This window comes from Solanum dulcamara, chromosome 1 (genome assembly GCF_947179165.1).
Source record: "Solanum dulcamara chromosome 1, daSolDulc1.2, whole genome shotgun sequence".
Taxonomy (NCBI): Eukaryota; Viridiplantae; Streptophyta; class Magnoliopsida; order Solanales; family Solanaceae; genus Solanum; species Solanum dulcamara.
The window spans coordinates 84,612,072-84,632,662 of record NC_077237.1 but is presented as its reverse complement, the minus strand read 5'-3'; the positions used below and the strand labels follow the sequence as shown (position 1 = coordinate 84,632,662).

Here is a 20,591-nt window from a genome sequence, read left to right as displayed (position 1 = left end):
TTAGACTGAAAAATTATTTTGGTGAGTATTTTTTAATAAATAATTACTAATTTTAGCGATATTTTTTATATTTATTATTATCTATAGCAATACGCATTATGATAAATCTGTTATGTATTAAAAAGTGAATTATCCATGAAATATAAATGTATTATAAGTGTTTTAAAATATATTATACTTGTATGGTAAGAAATTGACACAATGTATTATAAGTGTATTAAAGTATGTGATAGATGTATTATTTATAAATAATAATACATCATAATATATATTATAAGTGTTCAATGAAAAAAATGTTATTACGGTAAATATGTAAGTTTTCCTAATAATATTGAGAACATAACGTTTGTATAACTTCAATCCTGATTTCTTTGACAATTTGTGCTGATTAATTCTCCCACGAGTTAGGTTCTCAATGTGAGATAACAATTTGTGAATAAACATATTTATCCTTCTCTCGAAGTTTTCTTATAAAGAAAGAAAGAGTTAAAATTAAAAATAAAAGTTTATCTCAATTTATTCAATTTATATTTTTTTTATCAAACATATGTTTTATATTATACCTCATATGTATTATTTTTATTAAATTTAAAAAAAAATCTAATCTCAATTTATTTATTTAAAAAAAAAAATTATCAAACATATGTTTTATATTATACCTCATGTGTATTATTTTTATTAATCCAATAAATCAAACACTTTAGGGGGATATTTTAGATCTTTGTATTAAACTACTTAAATATACATATTACTAAATTATATTTTTTATAATAATATTCAAAGTAATGTATTGCAAACACGAAACAAACATCTTAATAAATTGAATTTCCTTTTCCAATATAAATAATTAGGGGTTGATTTAAAATAGGTGAAGCAAAAAATATCATGAAATTTATAATTTTTTGAATATTATTTTCATGTGTATAGTTTGTTGTTTTGATTTCCAGGATACTAAGGAATCTCCTAGCTTGATTAGGAAATATGTCACAGACCTCCTTCTGTGTGAACATGTTGCTCAATTAGCATAACAGAAGGCAGTCACAATTTTTACAAGATTAGTTGGCATAGTATACTTTGGCCAGGCTGTGACCTGATATTCTTGACCATTCTCAATGCTGCTTCCATGTGTAACTTTTTAGGCTCGTGAAGATACGAACTTAGAGTTTGCATAGGTCTTATAATTATTAAATACAACAGTTTGCCTATTAGTCTTTGATATGAATTAGCATCAGGTAGCAAAGGATCTTCTCCCTTGTTGTTGGTTGTATATTCATCATACTCTTTTGTTGTCAGTTTGACATTTGTATCTATAGGAGTAGCAAATGGTTTAAAGCCTGAAAGACCAAGCTCAGATATTAGTTCCTATGAGTACTTTCTTTGATGCATCAATATTTCTTGATCGGATCTAGCAAACTCTATTCCAAAGAAGTATTTTAGATCTTTCAAATCCTTCATATTGAACATTTCCTATAGTTTTTGTTTTGTTTCTTGAATTAGCTTCAAACCATCTCCAGTTACCAGCATATCATCAATATAAACCAATATTGTTACAGTTTCAAGTTCAGACTTTTACATGAAAAAAGAATGATCATACTGGCTCTGTTTGAACTTGAGTTTCAGCAAAGCTTCAATTAACATGGCATTTTATTATTTTGGTGTCTGTTTCAATCCATATAAGAATTTGATAAGTCTACACACTGGTTTATGCTCCCCATGACTCAGAATTTCTTAAGGTAATTCCATGGTAGATTTCATCATGGAGGTCACCTTGTGGAAGACATTGTAGACATCAATTTGATGAATTTACCAATATTGTGATGCTCCAAGTACTAGCACAGTCCTGACTGTAACCATTTTCACCACAAGAGAGAAGGTCTTTTGATAGCCAATACCCTACTGTTGGCTGTACCCTTTAGCAACTAATTTGGCTTTGTATCTTTCTATTTCTCCGGCTGCTTTATACTTGATTTTGTAAATCTATTTGCAACCTATTGACTTCGTTCCTTCTGTAAGCTGATTATGTCCCATGTGGCCATGCGTGATTGCTTTGAAGAGTAGAGATTTCAGCTTTCATGGACTCAACCTATTGGGGATCCTTGATAGCTTCTTAATAAGTTGTAAGTTCTATAACAACAGTAAAAGCATATAAGTAAGTCTGATATTTAAGTGATAAATTATCATAGGATACGTAGTTGGAAATAGGATAAGAAATATTCTGATGAAGTTGTGTTAGTGATGTGAAATCTTTTAGCCATATAGGTGGTTGCTTGTCTTTAGTTGATTTCTTTGTAGGAACTTGAGTTTGTATTGGAAGTTCTTGAGCTTCTTGTGTACCAAATTCAGGTAAAAGAAGAAGAGTAGGATGTTCATCATAGAACCTTGTGTTTGCATTTGTAACACCCCAATTTTTTTTTGCAAAGACTCGAATATTTTTTTACGTGTGTGTAGACTCAAACCGAAGGGCTTATAATTTTATATATGAGTTAGAACAAATTCCTAAGTATTTGAAGTGTGTTAGATGTGTTTAGGGGTCATAAGGGATCTCTAACACCAAACCGAGTCCAAAGAATTCCAATCGATTAAGTTTTCGGATGAGTTAGTATAAGGGTCAACTTCAAATGACCATATCTCCTATAATATAATGAACTGGGTGGCCTACACCTACCAAATTAAAGGTCTTTGAGTCTTCTTTCCAACGCCACTAAGATTGCAATTTTTTGAGTTTGGAGTCAAACGTTATGACCATTTTACTATAGACTAGTACTGCAGGAATTTCAGGCCTGGGCGACCACTGCAGGAAATTTAGGCTTGGCGCTCCAGTGGCGTCCAGCGCCACTATAGCGCCAGAAAACAGCCTCAGTAGTTGGTCTTTGGCGCGATGCGCCACTATTAGATATGCAGGGTTTTAAGCCTATTTTGTCTTGGCATTGCAGTGGCGCGACGCGCCACTATAGTGCCAGCAAGATTTTTGCCCAGTTTTTTAGATTTTTGAAGAGGGGCAACTTGTACTTTTCCCCTAATTATATATACCCTCATTTAGAACGTTTTGGGATCATTTTTCAGTCCCCTCACCTCCCAAAAACCCTAATCTTCATACCCTCTTCTCTTCCAAACATCTCCAACAAGAAATCCTCCCAAAAGCTCAAGGATTCAAGATCTTCAAGTCATGTCTTTGGTTTTCAGTGGGATATTCTTCATTTTCAGGTATGTAAGGCTAACCTAAAATATGGATTGAGTTCTTCCATATGCTCATAGATGTGTTGGATAGAAGTTGTGAAAGATTTGAACCTTCTGTGAAAGTTTTTCTTAAAATTTTCTAAACTATAGAATATTACTAAAATGTGTTAATGATGTTCTTGAGTTGACTTTGTTGAAAGTATGGATTCATGTATTCATTCACATGAACCCAAGATGAGATTTCTTTTTGGTCATAACTTATCTTGAGGATGAGATTGATGATTTTTATGTATAATAAAAACAGTATTATTTTTATAGTAAAATGAGGTATTCTTTTACTTGAGTTTGATGAAATTGATTTTGAGTTATATGATAATTGGGATAGTTATGAATGTGAATGGCATAAAAAGAAATGAAATATTGGTTCTAGAATGTCACTTTTATTTCTATAAATGGAATATAGAATTAAATAAGGATTTTGGAGCAAGATATTTGATGATGGTGTGAATGATGATGTTGATAATAATGTGAATGAAGATGTTGATAATGATGTGAATGATGATGTTTGATAATGATGTGAATGGTGATGTTTTGATGATGGTGTGAGTGATGATGTGAATGGTGGTTATTTAACATATGTAGAATGATTGATGAAGAGGTTATGTTGACGAGGATGTTGTGTGATGAAGTGGATTGGAGTATAATGTGATCATGTGATATGTGATTTACGTAATTTGATTTGATTGGAGTCTTATGAACATTTTGAAAATAAATGATATTTTGAGAAGGAGTTTTAAATAAATGATTTGTGAACATTTTTTCATAAACTATTGATACACTATTTTTGAGTTTAAAGAATGATTATTTTCATCTATGATTTAAAAAGAGTTTAAGCATGAGTTGAGTTTGAGAAGTTTTTTAATTATTTTTGAACATGAGCATTTTGAGTATAAATGAGTTGAGCATTTTTACTTTAAAATGTCAATTTTTGAGATTGAGTTGAGATTGTATAAATTTTAAAAAGAAGAGTTTGATGATTTGAGATGAGTCGATTTGAAAGAAGGTCCAATGAGGCCAGATTTGATTTGAGTTTTGAAAAGAATTCAATGAGAATAAATGAGTATTTTGAGTATTTTACTCACTTGATAAATATGAGCATATTGAGTCTTGGAGGAGTATCGAGCACCGAATTGGGTAAGAGTATAGTTCATACTCGAACCAATAAACTACATCGCCAAACGTAGGAGGGGATTGAACCGTTAAAGTCGGATGCTTCCTATGAAATCTAACCGTTAAAGTCGGATGTTTCCCATTTTATTGTCCTGACATGATAGGACTTGATTGGTTATGGATCCATGATTGTTGATTCGTTCTTATCCTGGCAAGGTATGAACGGACGTGGCAACAACGTCGGCTTGTTGTACTATCACTCGCTCATATGGTGATAGTTGTCGGTTAGAGAAACTCCCAATTGAATATATTGTGCTTGATATGATTGGTTTGATTGTGATTGTAGATGATTGAGTTGAATTGTAAAACATTGCATAACTTAATTTACATATCTATTGAATTGAGTCCTTTGAATTTATGGTGGAGTTGATTGCATATTCTTGGATTGGATTGAATCGGAATATACATGGTTGGATCGAATTGGATGATATGTGATTGGATTGTGTATGATTAGATCGGATTAGGTGATATGTGATGGATTGGATTAAATGATATGTGATCGAATAGTGTACGATTGGATTGAATTGGATCGGATTATATATGATTTGATTAAACTGTATTGTACATGATTGGATTGGATTGTATGATATATGATTGGTCTTTATCTAAAAATTGTATTCTTACTTTAGACTTATGACACTTTGATTGAGTCTATCTTATCTTTCTGAGTTGAGATATTTGAACCAACGTTACTCTTCCTTGAGGTATGTTTCATTCTACCATATTACATACTCGTATATTCTACGTACTGACGTCTATTTGGACCTGCATCATTTCATGATGCAGAGACAGGTTTAAGAGATCGTCAATAGGAGCACCATTGAGGATCTATACACACTCAGCGTATTGGTGAGTCCTCCCCTACATTCGAAGGACACCGCTTATGTTATTCTTGCGTTGAGTTAGCCCTTTTTATTTTGATTTGAGATAGCCATGAACATGTCATTGACACCAATTAGATAGTAGTGATAGAGGCTTCATAAACAAGATAGTGATAGGTCGATTGAGTATTTTCTTTCTTTGAATTATTCTTGTCAAATTATTTTTAACGACATAGATTAGAGTTCGATTTGTTGGCCAATGACATTTATTCTTTGAGTTAGATTAATGATTTGAGTTGCCCATTAAATTATTTCTTTATTTTAAACTTTTGCTGATTGATTGATATTGAATGGATGTGTGATTGGACCAAGTGGTTCGCTTGGGGACCAGCAATGGTCTTCGAGTGCTGATCATATCTAGGGTACCCTCTCGGGGCGTGACCGCATTAGTGTTAAAAATCTCACAGTTAGTATTGACATTACTTTCTTTATTACACTGGTTAGGTACAATCTAAACATGACTATCCATTAAATTAGAATTGACCAAACTTTTAGATACAAGATCCAGGTGTGGGAACATAGGTGGATCCACTGTCTTAATCATAAAAGAAAACTCATCTTCTTTAAATACCGCATCCCTGTTAACAAAGAAGAATTTAATATGTAAGTCATATAATATGTAGCCTTTTTGAACTTCTAAATAACCCATAAACACAGCAGTTCTAGTTCTAGATATCATTTTATTAGTTTGTTGAACTATTTAAGCATAGCACAGACATCTTAAGATTCTCATATGTAGTAGAGAAGGTTTGCGATTATACAACTTCTCATAGGGAGACATTTCTATGACAGATGAAGGAAGTCTATTGATAAGATATACAGCAGTAAGAAAACAGTGTCCCCAAAATATTATTTATGTTCAGCTACACTATTTTGCTAAAGAGTATATGCACATGTTCTTTGATGAATAATCTCAAGATTTTTAAATGTGATAGTACATGCATTATTTAAAATTCAATTCCATTATCAATTCTACGCACCTTAATAATTTTATTGAATTGAGTTTTCACATAAACAAGAATTTGTTGAATAGTAATGCAAGCATCAGACTTTAATTTAAGCAAATAGATTTTGATTAGCCAGTTTTCAAGAGGGAGAAGGTCCAAGTTATTCTTGTGTAATCATCAACAATAGTCAAAAAGTACTTGTTTCCATCAATAGTAGGAGTTTTATAGGGACCCAGATGTCCATATATATCATATCAAAACTCCTACTAGTTTTTATACTACTTACTGGAAAAGGAAACCTAGTTTGTTTTGCACTAGGACATACAGAACACTTATTTAGAAGTCTAGCTATGGTGTCTAGCTTGTTAGGTAGTAGTTTATTGAACACATCAATAGCTACATGCCCAAATCTTTTATGCCATAGATTTACATGTGATTCACTATAAGATGATTATATGTTGTTAACAACTAACTTGGCTTCATAAGAAGGTTGTCCAAGGGTCTGATTGAGTAAGTAGAGACCATCCTTCAATCTACCAATCTGCTTCACCTTCCTACGTGAGAGATTTTGAAAATTCAAAAGACAAGATAAAAGAAAATACAACAATGTAGTTCCCTTGTAGATTTAGATACAAACATTAAGTTGTATTTGAATTGTGGCGATAAGAAAACATTTCTTAGAATACTTCTATTTGAAATTAAACTGAGACCTGTATATGTAACTAGTGAGACATCCCCATAAGGTGAATAAACCTTTTTAGGATTTTCAATAGCAGTAGCAGATGACTTATCAAGCATATTTATATTAGATACCATGTGATTTGTTACTTCGGTGTCTATAATCCAGTTTTTGTTATTAGAAGTAACCAGACAAACACTACTTATACCTGGTTCATCACTACTATATGTATTGTCTAGAGTACTAACCACATTTGCACTTGCTGAAGAGTAATTACTTTTGTTCATCATTTGAAGTATTTGCTCATACCGTTCTTTAGAAAATACACATGCTCCAGGTTGTGATTGCATTCCCCAGCTATGACATATTGAGTCATATTCCTTCCTGTGATAGAGTCTAGTGACATTAGCTATGACTTGACCTTGTTGTCCCTAATTGACTACAAGATCTTGCCTAGGTGATTGCTCAGCTTGAACATTGCATGCTCCTCCTTGTCCACTACCTAAGTTGAACCTTTTCTTCTTGAAATTTGGTGGATATCCTACCAACTTATAACAGTTCTCCTTCACATGACCCTTGAGTTTGCAAAAATTACAATGTATATTGTAATTTTTCTTGTACCTCTAGAAGCTTGACCCGGTCTTTGTGTACAGTGATGGAGCCTCATGTTATAAAGACGATGATACCGCATAAGGTGATATTGGAACAACCCCAAGTAACCCAACAAAAGATCTAGAAATTGCCTTTGCGCTTCATTATTCAGAATCATAGCATAGGCTTGATTCTTAGAGGGTAGGGGTGTCATTAAGAATATCTGACTTTTTTCTTGATGATAGGTATCATTCAATCCCATCAGAAATTGATACAATTTTTGTTTTTGCAAGTAAGCAAATAATTTCCTATATTTTTCACATTCACATCCAGGAGGAGGAACCATCGAATCAAGTTCATTCCACAGTCCCTTAAGCTTTGTAAAATAAACTAAAACTGAAGATGTTCCCTGGGTTAAGGATGTAATCTCCCTATGAAGATTAAAGGTGCTTGCACCATTGGCCTTATCAAACCTTTCTTTCAACTCATCCCAAATAGCACATGCATTCGATGCATAAACTACACCACTCAATAGACTATTAGAGACATAATTCATTAATCAAGATAACAAAATTGCATTACACCTCTTCCATTGTGCCCAAAGTTCCTCCCTAAATTTCTCATTCTTACACGTACCATATACAAATCCTAGTTTGCTTTTCCTCAACAAAGTTATTCGTATAGATCTACTCCAAACAGAGTAATTTTCTGTTCCAGTCAATTGAGAAGAAATTAGAGAAACGCCACTTACATCGGACGCATGCAGATGAATAGGATGATTGAGGTCAATCATCTGTGTTGTCAGGAATTTATTACTGGAAGAATTTTGAGCAATTTCAGACTTCGTTGATAGCTTTCTTGTGACCTTAATTTTGCGGAATTTTTCAAGAAATCACCAGTATTTCAACTATTAAGCAAGAGAAAGAGAAGGAAGAAACAAGTTCTGTATTTAGACTCTCGTGTAGCTCTGATACCATGAACTTATTCAGTTCACCATTGGTGAACTTTTCATTAGATTGAATAGGAAGAAGAGATACAGAGAAGAGAGAAGATGAGTAATATATTCACATATGAATGTAATAAAACTTGTGTACAATACATTGCTTAGGTGTATATATATACAACTGTACTTTGCTGAGTTTGTTTAGAATAATAACTAACTCCTAACAAACTTAAGTTAACTAACTATTAACCAACTAATTAACAGCTAATTAGCTGGCCTTTTCTTGAACACTTACCCTAAATTATAAGTATATCATTGGTAGTTTTTTCAATTTTAAGGATATATCATATTGATTTTTATAAATATTTCATAATTATGAGTTATTTCGTTGTTAGTTATTCGATTTTTTCTAATATAACATAATTTTAATAGTTGTAAAATTTGAGAAAATATTTGAAACAACCTTCATACAATATTTTTGTACTTTAGCTTATTGTTGTAGTGGGTTGTTTGCCCTCTGCTGTATGTAACAATATTTCTGCGAATTATGCCATTAGAATGTGTGATTTTGCGAGATTAGGGCTCATAATGGTACTCAGAATTTGTACGATTGTGTGTCATGACCTAGAACAATGAGTTTTGAGAATTGCTTTCCATATATTATGTAGAGTGGTTTACCTAGTTTGGAGTGTGATCATCTGACATCATATCGTTATCAGTGTGTTTGTCCGTTCGAGTCTATAATTGTAAGTCAACTGTTATTATAGTTTTACTTATTGTTGGTTTAGTTTTCAAATTTTTATGAATCTTTTATTCTTTTTAGGGTCGAAAGAAAACTATTGACGAATGGTCATTTCTAAATGATGATGATGTGTTGTTGATGCTACAAATGCATCCAATTATTGGTTCTATCCATTATTGCAACATCAAGATACTCGTTTCCAATGATTTTACTTATGTTGTTGGTATTGGTTATATGTCTAGTTACGTTGGGTGTCGCCATGCATTGTTAGTTATAGGTTTTGATTTGGATGATGGTGGATTATATTATATTGTTAAAAATTATATTGTTGGGGTATAGATTGGGGATTTGCTGGGTACTTAAAGTTGTCCTAATGTGTTTAGTTGCTTTCATTCATTGGGGACAGTTCTTTGGATGGAGATGTAGTTGATTGTGATTTTAAGATGTTGAAATGTTATGAGATTGTGTATCCAACCCCCTAGAAAAATATGATGGTACTTTGGTAAATTTGTCAAGTTGAACTTTGTTTTTTGATGTAATGTTTGCTTTCAGTTTTCACTGTGTTGTATTCTACACTATTTTATTTATTTATTATTAGTACTAGTATTGGGTTTTGTAATCCCTTTTGAAACCTATATTATGATGTTTTAGCGGGGGGGGGGGAGGTGTTGTAGCTGCTTCTTTGGCCAAGAGGTCAACTACTCTGTTCTCCTCCCTATACACGTGGCGTAGTGTAAATTATTTCAACTCCCTCATTAAGTACCTGCATTCATCAATTATGTTAGCATAACACAGGTGGTGGTTCAAGATCATCGATATGGCCTAGGATGAATCAGAATTTATTTCGAGAGGGGAGAAATTTTCAGTCTTTGTAATTCGCAAATCATGCAGGATTTCTAGGAGTTCAGCTTGAATGGGCGAGGTGAGGGCTACATGTTTATTGTATCCCTTTATCCAATCTCCATTGCTATCTCTAAATACACCTCCTATGCCTCCACTACCAATCTCCATACTGGATGCACCATATGTATTGAGTTTGAAAGAGCCAAGGGGGGGAGGGGGAGGGGAAGGGGGAGAGGGTCCATTTGATTTCATTGTCAATCATATAATTATTTTGTTTGTTTAGTGTATTTTTTATTAATTCCTGTGTTCTTTGTTATAATTGTTTTTCAGTATATGGGTCATCCCCGTTCTGCTTGTTCTTATAAGTCTAACAAGTTCTATTGTTTCATTTTTGATAATAAATGAACAAGTTTTTGGTATTCATACTCTATGAATTTATCATCCTCAAGTTGATGGTAGTGATACTGTGAATTTATTATGATCTTTTTAAGGAGAATGATGTGTATAACCAAATATTATTATGTTATGTCGACTATTAGGTCCTAATGTCTTCTCAAAAATATTTCTATATCTGTATGACAAGAATTTTTTATCTAAACTCAATTCAAGTTAAAAATATTTACTCGAAATGACGATCTATTTTCTTTTCAGTCTGTTTAAAATGAATTAATCTATTTAATTTTGTCAATTTTTTAATTTCAACTCATCATATTGTAAATGTCATTTTGTTAGGTTATATATGTTTAGCCATACCCTGGATGCTTTACTTACAATTTTTCTTAACATACAAATTTTTAAGTATTATCACTTATAGTACTCTTTAAATAATTTTTTTTAAAAAAGAAAACCTTACAATCAATTGTATTAACGAGACTGAATTTTTATCTTGCTATTTTTATATGTTTTATTTGAGTTGAGGGCTTATTAATATAATTCTACGATCTTTTCAAGATAAAAGTAAATTACGTACGCATCACTTTTTTTTAGAGCCCACTTATAATTTACACTGAATATGTTATTATTAACATGATAGTATTTGTTACTAGAATAAAACCTTTTAAAAAGTCTCTAAGAAACTTCGAATTTTCATGAGGTCAATGACCCAAAATACCAGTAATGCCAGCTAGTATCACATTATATATCCTTAAATTAGTACAGTAAGTACTATTAAATCTAAGGATTAATTTAATTAAAGTCAAAAGCTCCAAAAATGTGAGCTGTGTGCCAGCTTCATTATTCTTCCTTTTTCCAAAATTATTTGTAAGAGTTTTAATTTTCTGACGCCAACTTCATCATTAAATTCCAATGAGCACCAACTCCCCATTTTTATTTGTTCCTAATTTCCTTTTGCTTCACCCAACTCCATTAGCTAACAAGTTTTCTAATTAATTTCATGTATGATTGACCACATATATAATGAGGTTTTATTCAAATGCGAGTTCTATTTCGTAGGTTAAAATTGATATTACGAATATGAAGTCGTTGTATAAATTACTTGCTAATATTATAAATAATATCTCGCAAAGTGTTATTTTTATAATTTCAGTTATATAACACATACCATAAGATCGAAATAAAAATTTGATTCAAAACATATGCCTATTTACTAATAAGCTTATTAAAGAAACTTCGCACTCTTAGGGCTATTGTTGAAGATGGCAAGTATTATCATACTTATATGGAGAGGGCAGGAGCATATATGCGCAAAAAGAGAAAAGGCAATCGAAGGCCACAAATATGAGGAAGGTTTTATTATCGTCTAAAAACGATATCTTTTTCGCTATAAATTATAGGTATACATACACATATTTATATCCAACAAAGAAATAATGTTCTATACATTCTATATTTCTCAAACTTTAGTATATGTGGAACCATGAGTATGTTATTATTGTCATAATATAATATAATATAATAATCGACACTAATTAATATTTATTAATAGAGTAACTCAAAAATATTGATACCTCTCTAGTCTTAAAAGAGAACTCAACAGAAGACATATAATACGAGAGCCCATAGATTGCGCGTGGGTTGTTGCCAATTATGACTTCCACAACATCGACCACGTTGCTAAATTATTCATCCACTATACAAATTACAAAAATATATATAAAATTAAAAAAAAATCATCATATCATATTTCATCCAAAAATCCATGTATTGTTATGATGTACAACAGATGATGAACTACACATGCTTCTAATTAATTACAATTTTTCCATTAATATATCATCAAAAATCGATCGTTAGGAAGAAGAAAAAAAATACTAGTACAAAATAAATGTGCAACATTGCAATATAGTACTTGTCTCTCCGCTCTTGAATTTCACTCTTATTCGAAATGTGGGACGACTCTGTGTGGACTAATCAGCTCGTCCACTTTCTTGCCATCTCCAATCACATTCTCATGGCTGTCTGTATTCATCGACTTAACATCTTGATTCTTCTCTGGTGGATTACCAATTTACCATACAGACTTATTATGCAAAAGTGGCCTAGAATCTCCCCAAAAATCAATATCACTTCGAATATCAATGCGACAATATCTTTGAAAATCTTCAAAATATTTCACCAACGGTATCGTATTATTATTATTGTTGTTAACGGAGTCGAATCGAGCCAAGTAACGAAGTAACTCTTCGAATAAATATTCGTCACAAGGAATGGCTAATGGGCCAGAATTAGTAAAACCATATTCTTCCTCTGTTTGTGACAACAATTTTTTGAACATTGGATGGTTTAAATAAGTGGCACGGACAACAAATCTCTTGCAATTGGCGCCCACTGTAATCGCTACGTGACCCGAGGGCACGTCGGTCGGGACGCGGCGACGGGACGACGTTGTAGAGGCCTTCTTCCTCCAGCGTTGAAGCATTTGGCGGAGCTTTACAATGTGACGGATTTTGCTGCAGGCTGACATTTTTCTTTGGGGAGTGTATATTATTTTTTTGTAATGTTTGGAAGTGTTGGATGAGAAAGCAGGGTTTAAAAGGGTAGGAAGGGGCAGATATATATAGAGTTTGAGTGCATGTCATCAGAGACCACAATTGGAGTCAGAATTTGAAGTTTATGTGTTTGAAATTGTACTTTTTAGTTACTAAGTTATAAATTAATAATTTGTATATATTCGATAAATTTCTGATTACAAACTCACAATTTGATCCAAAGTCAGTGAATTCGACCGAATTCATAATCAGGCTCTGCCCTTGTATGTCATACGTGCCATATAGTGCAAATGCAAAACCTATTTTGATATGGATTTGGCTAGGAAATCTATTTTGTTATTAATTATAAAAAAAATTGTAAATAGTAAAATCTTAAACAATATTGGTTTCCTTATTCTAGTTTATGAATAAGTTTTAGTTATACACATTGTCACTGTAAGAATATTTTATGTCATCGAGTCATTTTTTTCATATTATAATAGATAATTAACCTATTTTATTCGTGTGTCAAAAATAAATTTAAAAAGATGATAGAACTCTCACATTAATTGACAATTTATCAAATGTGCTTTATTATCCCTTAAAAGATACCATTGAAGAAGCAAAAGTATGAGCCTGTTTGGATTTATTTATAAGTTAGTTATAAACTGTTTTCGGTTTTTTTAGTGTTTGACTGGCCAATTTAAAGTCATTTTGTGCTTAAAATAAGCCCAAAAAGATAATTGGGTCTGTTTAACTTAGCTTATCTAAAATAGTTTATAAGCTGAAAATAACTTATAAGCCGAAAAATAAGTTGGGCTACCTCAACTTATTTATTTTAGCTTATAAGTTGTTTTCAGCTCATAAGTTGCTTAAAATAAGTTAAGCTAAACAGGCACTAAGTTTGATCAACATAAGCTGTTCTTTTATTCTACGGCGGTAGTTGGGTTTGTACAAAAATGCTTCTATTAGGGTTCATTTGGTACAAAAAATAATAAATAATTAATTTTAAAATAAATTTATTTAATTGAAATAAAATTACGAGATATAACTTATTTCAAAATTAATTATCTCAAGATTGTTATATTATTTTTATCTACATTAAGATTGAGATAAGTTGTTCCCAACTAAAAGCTATACAGTGTAAGTCGTTTCATGTAAGAACAACACAACTAAAAATGTCTCGCATTTGTTTAAGTAATGTTAAAATTTTAGGGGCCTCCATATATGGCCACGACCCATGTGCTAAGATGCCTTAAATTGTTTTCATTTTCTTTAACATTCCTCAGCTAGCTGCCAATGAATTAATAAAATGTCATATGTAGAACTTATATAAAGTGATATGGTGAAATAGTACGTATTCCTTCATCTTTAATTAGATGTTTGAGTTCGAATTTTCGATATAAAATTGTCTTTCTTAAAAGTGTATGACCTTTCAATATGGAAGTTCTTGGAGGGAATTCAAATTTAATTGCACACCAATTTCTTTATCAGCATTGTTCAATGTTAACTTTTTCTGTAAATAAACCTCCAAACTCACTTTTCCCAACCAACATACATTACATATATATAGCTAATATATTTAAGTTATATATATCGTTAGTGTGAGGAATTCTTACACCATGCTGTCACATGTTTCCGCAGATAACTTGTCTTAATTTTGAAATTACAAATCTCAAATATTTTAAACTCATATTTTATTTCACAAAAATATGTTCAGAGAAAAAAAAAACATATTTCTTCCTCTGGGATGTGCTTTGAATTTCCATTACAATATACAATTTTGGCTAATGCAAATCTACAGGTGCAATTCCACATGTCTAAAGCTCCAAACTAATTATCATGCTAATATGATCCAAAACAAGGATTAGACATAAGATAAAAAACAAAGTCCATATATAAATCTTGGTATATATTTATATTTATAAATTATACACTTAGGTTGTTTTGATATCGTAATTAATTAAAAAGGTTCTCACATGGTTTTATGATAAAAATACAAATTAATAACATTTGCATTGATTATGAAAATCAAGTATGTATGCATTGTTCTAGTAATCATATACCTAATCAATGATTTATAGTTAATTGGACTAGCCTAAAAACTTGATAGATGTTCATTGAACATCACTGATTTCAATCATTAATTGTTGGATATGTGAACATTTTATTTTAATTTGTAGAAAAAGATTCTTTTAGGGGATCTAATTTTGATAGAACGGTGGGTCAAAATGAGCTTATTGTTTGTCTCAAGATTTGGGAGATCTTTTTTTGTTAGGGTAGTACGAGATTTACGAGTTCTTCCATAGCGAAACTAGAAATAGATTTTTACTAATCACGATTTTTGTTATTGATCGTCGAGAATCATCACAAAACAAATGAACCCTGGTTGTTCACAACTTAAATATCCTTTTGGAGATGCAGAGATTTCACTAATCCTAGCCATTATCAAATGTGGAAAAACTCTTTTTTCCAACCCCATAATGATGTATTTATTCATAACTGTTAGGATTAATGAGGAGGACAAACTATTGAGCTAACATGCTAATCAAATTACTATATAATAAGACTGAAATAGTAGGTAATTGAAAGTGCGTGTTGAATATAATTTAATTAAGTAAATAAAATTGTGTTCACACAATGACACAAACATAATTTTAATAATTAATTCTCTGCAATTTCCACTAATTTATCATCAATAATCGATCTTTAGAAAGAAATAAAAATGTACAACATCGATCATTGTCTGTTTCTTTCCTCTGATATTGTTTCTTTGGTGCACTTTGCAATTTCGTAACATAATAATAATTGAGAAATTTTGAGGAAAAAAAATAAATCTATTTCAACTAAATTATTGTACCTATTGTCCCAACTCACAAATTATAATAATTGTTTATATTCACTAACTTAAAATCTTGACCTGTTAATTACCAAATGGACATATTCGATACGCTATGCAAAAGGGGTCTAGAATCATCCCAAAAATCAAGATTAATTTTAACATTCATGTGAATTGACCTCTGAAAATCTTTGAAATATTTCACGATATTATTATTATTATTGTTATCGGAGTCGTATCGAGCCAAGTAACGAAGCAATTCTTCAAACAAAGACTCGTCACATGGAATAGCTAAAGGACCAGAATTAGTAAAACCGTACTCTTCCTCTGCTTGTGACAACAATTTCTTGGAACATTGGATGGTTCAAGTAAGTTATAGGGACAACAAGTGGGGCCCACCGTGACCGTTACGTGACCCGATGGCACGTCGATTGAGACGTGCCGACGGGCCTTCTTCCGCCAGCGTTGTAGCATTTGGCAGAATTTGCTGCAGGTTGACATTATAATTTTTCTCTTCAAAAGATTTTATTTTTTCTTCTCAGGTTTGGTGTTGGATGAAGGTTCATCTACTATATATCGATATATGTCATACAGTAAGTGCCATATAATGCAAAATCTATTTTGTTAAGAATTAGGAAACCTTTTTCTATATGGATTTGACTACAAAACCTAATTAAGTAAATATTAATTTAAAGAAAATCGCAAATCCTAAATAATTATGATTTAGATTATTTTTATATGTTATAACAGATAACATGTTTAATGTCATGGTTTAAGAATGCTTACTTGTTGAATGACCTGATAATGTATATAACTTAAATACGTTTTCAATTAGCCCTTCAATAGTATTATCGAAGAAATTTAAACTTTTTTCTGTACGTTGACGTTATTTTACATACAAAATTATTTACACGTACTATACGGAATTATCGGTTTTAGCATCAGCTCTATTTTTGGTTAGTTTAATATATTGTCTGAAACAGTAATTATCCAAATTTACTAATTTCCAAAAATTGAAGCTATTTGTGCAAAGAAAATATCAAAATTTGAAAGAAAAAAAATTTGACCAACATAAACTACTCTTTGGGTCCTCCATATATTACCCCGACCCATCTGCTTTGAAATCGCAATTAATTAGCAGGTTCTCGCTCCGAATCCCTTTTGATGAAAAATTATATTATTTATATATGGTTAAAATTATTTTTTATGTATATATAGTAAATAGTGATGGTGGCAGAATTTCACCAAGTGGGGTTTCAAAATTCGACGAAGTTAACACACGAACTAATCGAAAGGGTTCAACATATATTATATATACATTAAAAAAATTTAATCATATATAAATAGTATAATTTTACACTGTAGTGGGTTCGGGATGAAACCCTTGGACACAAGTTGGCTCCGCCCCTGATATTAGATGCTCAACCCTTCAACTTTTTCATATGTTTACTTCTTCATATTTTGAATCCTCTTAATGAAAATTCTGACTCCGTCATCGATAAAACATGCATAATTTTCTGATAAAAATATAAACAATGAAAATCATGCTTGCATGCGTGGATTAATTAATTGTTGTAGAACTCACCTAGCTAATTAATGATTTATGGTTCTTTTCAAATTGGACTAATGTCCAAAACCTTCATAGGTGATATACTATATGTTCATTATTAAACGCTAAACAAATTTAAAATTCATTAATTTTGTTTTAAACAAATGATAAGGCATTTTAATTTGTCGTTAAGTACTAGGCACTTATGTATAATTAAATAAAAGGGAGTATATATGATTAACTTAGAAAGTACTTTGAATCTAGGCAAAGTATGATGTTTGTAATGCACATGCAGCTCAGTCTGGTGTGTACTAATTAAGAGGTCTCATTATCTTAATTTCATGTTAATTAATTAATTAATAAAAACTAAGAAGCACTAATTAATTACGTTAGCATAGCCAGCTTTAGCCTCTAATCAATTCAATATTCAAGACAATGGAAATATGGTATTCGTAGTATAATGAGCCATACAAAAATAATAATTTTGCAGTCTCAAATTATTTGTCGTAATTTCTAAGAATAGATTGTCTTAGAAAAAGATTTTTTTAATTTTAATTATGAAGTGATGTTATGATTATTCAAATATTAATAAAGAATAATATAGTTTATTAAAAAAAAAAATCCTCCAATAAGATACTGAAGTATTCACCAAATTACATATTAGTTGTAAAAAAAATTCGATCATTTTATTGAGAAATAGTATCTAGTAATTAGGCTTTATTAGCTAGATAGATAAAACAAATATAGATTCTAATCTAGCCATCCAAAATGATGGGTTTGTCTAAAAAAAAGGTGCTTTAATTTGAGCACTTAATTATTATTATTAAAATAAAATTAGCTAATTAATGTTCAGAAAAAAGGAAGAAAAAAAAGTAGGAGTATCATGGAGGGGGTGGTACATATTAGTGCAACTCTGTCTGTACTAATCAATTTAGTGTTAGTTTGGGTTAGAGAAAAAGATAAAACGGATTCAAAATTTAAAATTTATTGGTTCAATTTTTAAAGTTTTAGTATTTATTTGTTATGATTAAAATTTATTCAGCTTCAAAAATATTGAATTCAGATGCATTAGGTATAGCAAAGATGAATACGTTCGTATGTACTCTGTAGCAAAAGCAAATATGCAACAATCATGACTTGATCAAGATCGTTCGAAATCCTTACGAATATAGACAAAGTTCCCTTTATTCATAGTCCAAATATATCATCGAAAAAACATACATTTTTCTCGTTCTATTTTGGATAGCTAACCCCAACTGTCTATTATGGTAATAAAACCCTCTCTTTTTTCTACACACGTAATGATATATTTATACATCAATTGTTGGAGTAAAGGAAGAGAACAAGCTAATGAGCTAACGAACTAATTAATATTCCTTATGAATGGACTGAATCCAATAGTAATTTTCAACACAAATAAATATTAGTTATGATGAATTGAGGTAGGTGTATTCTTTTAATTACATATAAATCCAGTTTTCAAGCAAATTTCCAGCACATGATTAGTTTCATAATTTAATTTCCAGAATCATCATTAATTTCTTTTTAAATTCGTTAAATAGCAAAAATTATTATTAGAAATTTTCCTTGTTCATTTCTTTTATTGAGCACTATTTTATTCATAACTAATTGTGTTTGCCCGTTTACATGCTGATTCACTATCTTTATTGAAGATGCGTATTAAACAAAAGAGAAACCACAATTATTTGGTTAATATGAGTGACACTATTAATCTTCAGATAATCTCATGAAGTCCTATGTTATATATGTGGAACTTAATTCAAGAAAAAAATTATTAAATGTGATAAAATTTCACCTTGATGGTTGAAAAGGAAAAAATCTTATTTATTGATATTTTGAGCCTTTTGAAAAAAAAATCATACGAATTTAATCTAAAAATTAATATTGTTATAAAAAGAATATTTTTGAATTATTTAGACTAATATACAAAACTTGAAATTTCTTTCGGTCATATTTAGGGATTATTTATACTAAGCATCAAATATTAAAAATTGAACTTTCATTTCGATGTGAATAAAAAACCAATTGTACAGGATAAAGTCAATATATTCTTTTGAAAATCTAATTTTGACGAAGAAAATAATTTAAGACTTATTTGTGTATTTTAACGTATTATTATTATTTTTCTTTGCTTCATATATCTTTCTATTTTAATTTTTAGCTGAGATGATCTAACAAAATTAGTATTTCTATCTCACAAAAATTAAAATAAATTTACGTATATTTTATCCTCGTAAAATTCACATGATATATTGTCATTGCGTGGAGACACACATTCATACAGCTAGATGTGGAGCCTCAACATTTCTAATGTATGACTTTCGTGATTATTTATTTTTCAATAATTCCTTATCATTAGGAAAATTGCATCTTCATTTAATTTGGTTGCCTCTTAACTGTCACCATTTATTTGTTTACTAAAAAACAAATAAAATTATCATGCACATTCATTATTTTGGTTTTAGCTACGGTTTTCTGACACGTATTGAGCCTTGTAAAGTACCAAACTGAGTTACGTGTGTCACACACAACATATTATAATGCCTAGATGCAAACACTACCAAAAAAGAATCACTATATTTCCATCAAAAAATATTCCGCGGCTATTTCTATATATATTTCAATTATTGATAAGAAAAACAATATTAATACAATGTATTTAGTAAAATTCCACAAGTGAAATCTATAGAAGATAAAAAGAAAAAAATATAGTAAGTTGTAAGGAAATAGAGCAAGGTCTACCCGAAGGAGGCAACAACATAGTAGGATAGATTATTGAAAATAATAATAAATAATGATGGATATCATAAACAAGAACTATAGTAATACAACTAGTACAATGGCAAACACTAATCATCCTAAGCAAGACAACCTGCTACCTAATACGTGTCCTCCATACCCTCATATCTAATGTCATGTCCTCGATAATCTAAAGATGCGTCATATCATATCTTATCACCTCTCCCCAATATTTTTCAATCAAAATCTGCCCCTCCTCGTACCCTCTATAACCAACCTCTTACACCTCCTCACTAGTACATCCACATATCTCCTCTTCACATGTCCAAACCATCAGTCTCGCTTCTGCATCTTGTTCACCATGAAGGACACTCCACCCTTTTCTGAATATCCTCATTTCTAGTCTTATCGCTCCTAGTATGACCACACATCCACCTCTTCATCCTCATCTCCACAACATGCATCTGCTGAACATAAGAGTTT

General features: G+C 31.0%; 1 protein-coding gene across 1 annotated transcript; it reads right to left on the bottom strand.

The window, feature by feature from the left end:
• Window positions 1-12,352: 12,352 nt before the first annotated feature.
• On the bottom strand, window positions 12,353-13,122 carry LOC129890117 (indole-3-acetic acid-induced protein ARG7-like). Its single transcript, XM_055965663.1, has one exon. It carries the CDS (start codon window positions 12,954-12,956, stop codon window positions 12,501-12,503), a length of 456 nt encoding a protein of 151 aa, XP_055821638.1. The 5' UTR covers window positions 12,957-13,122; the 3' UTR covers window positions 12,353-12,500.
• Between the last annotated feature and the right edge of the window lie 7,469 nt (window positions 13,123-20,591).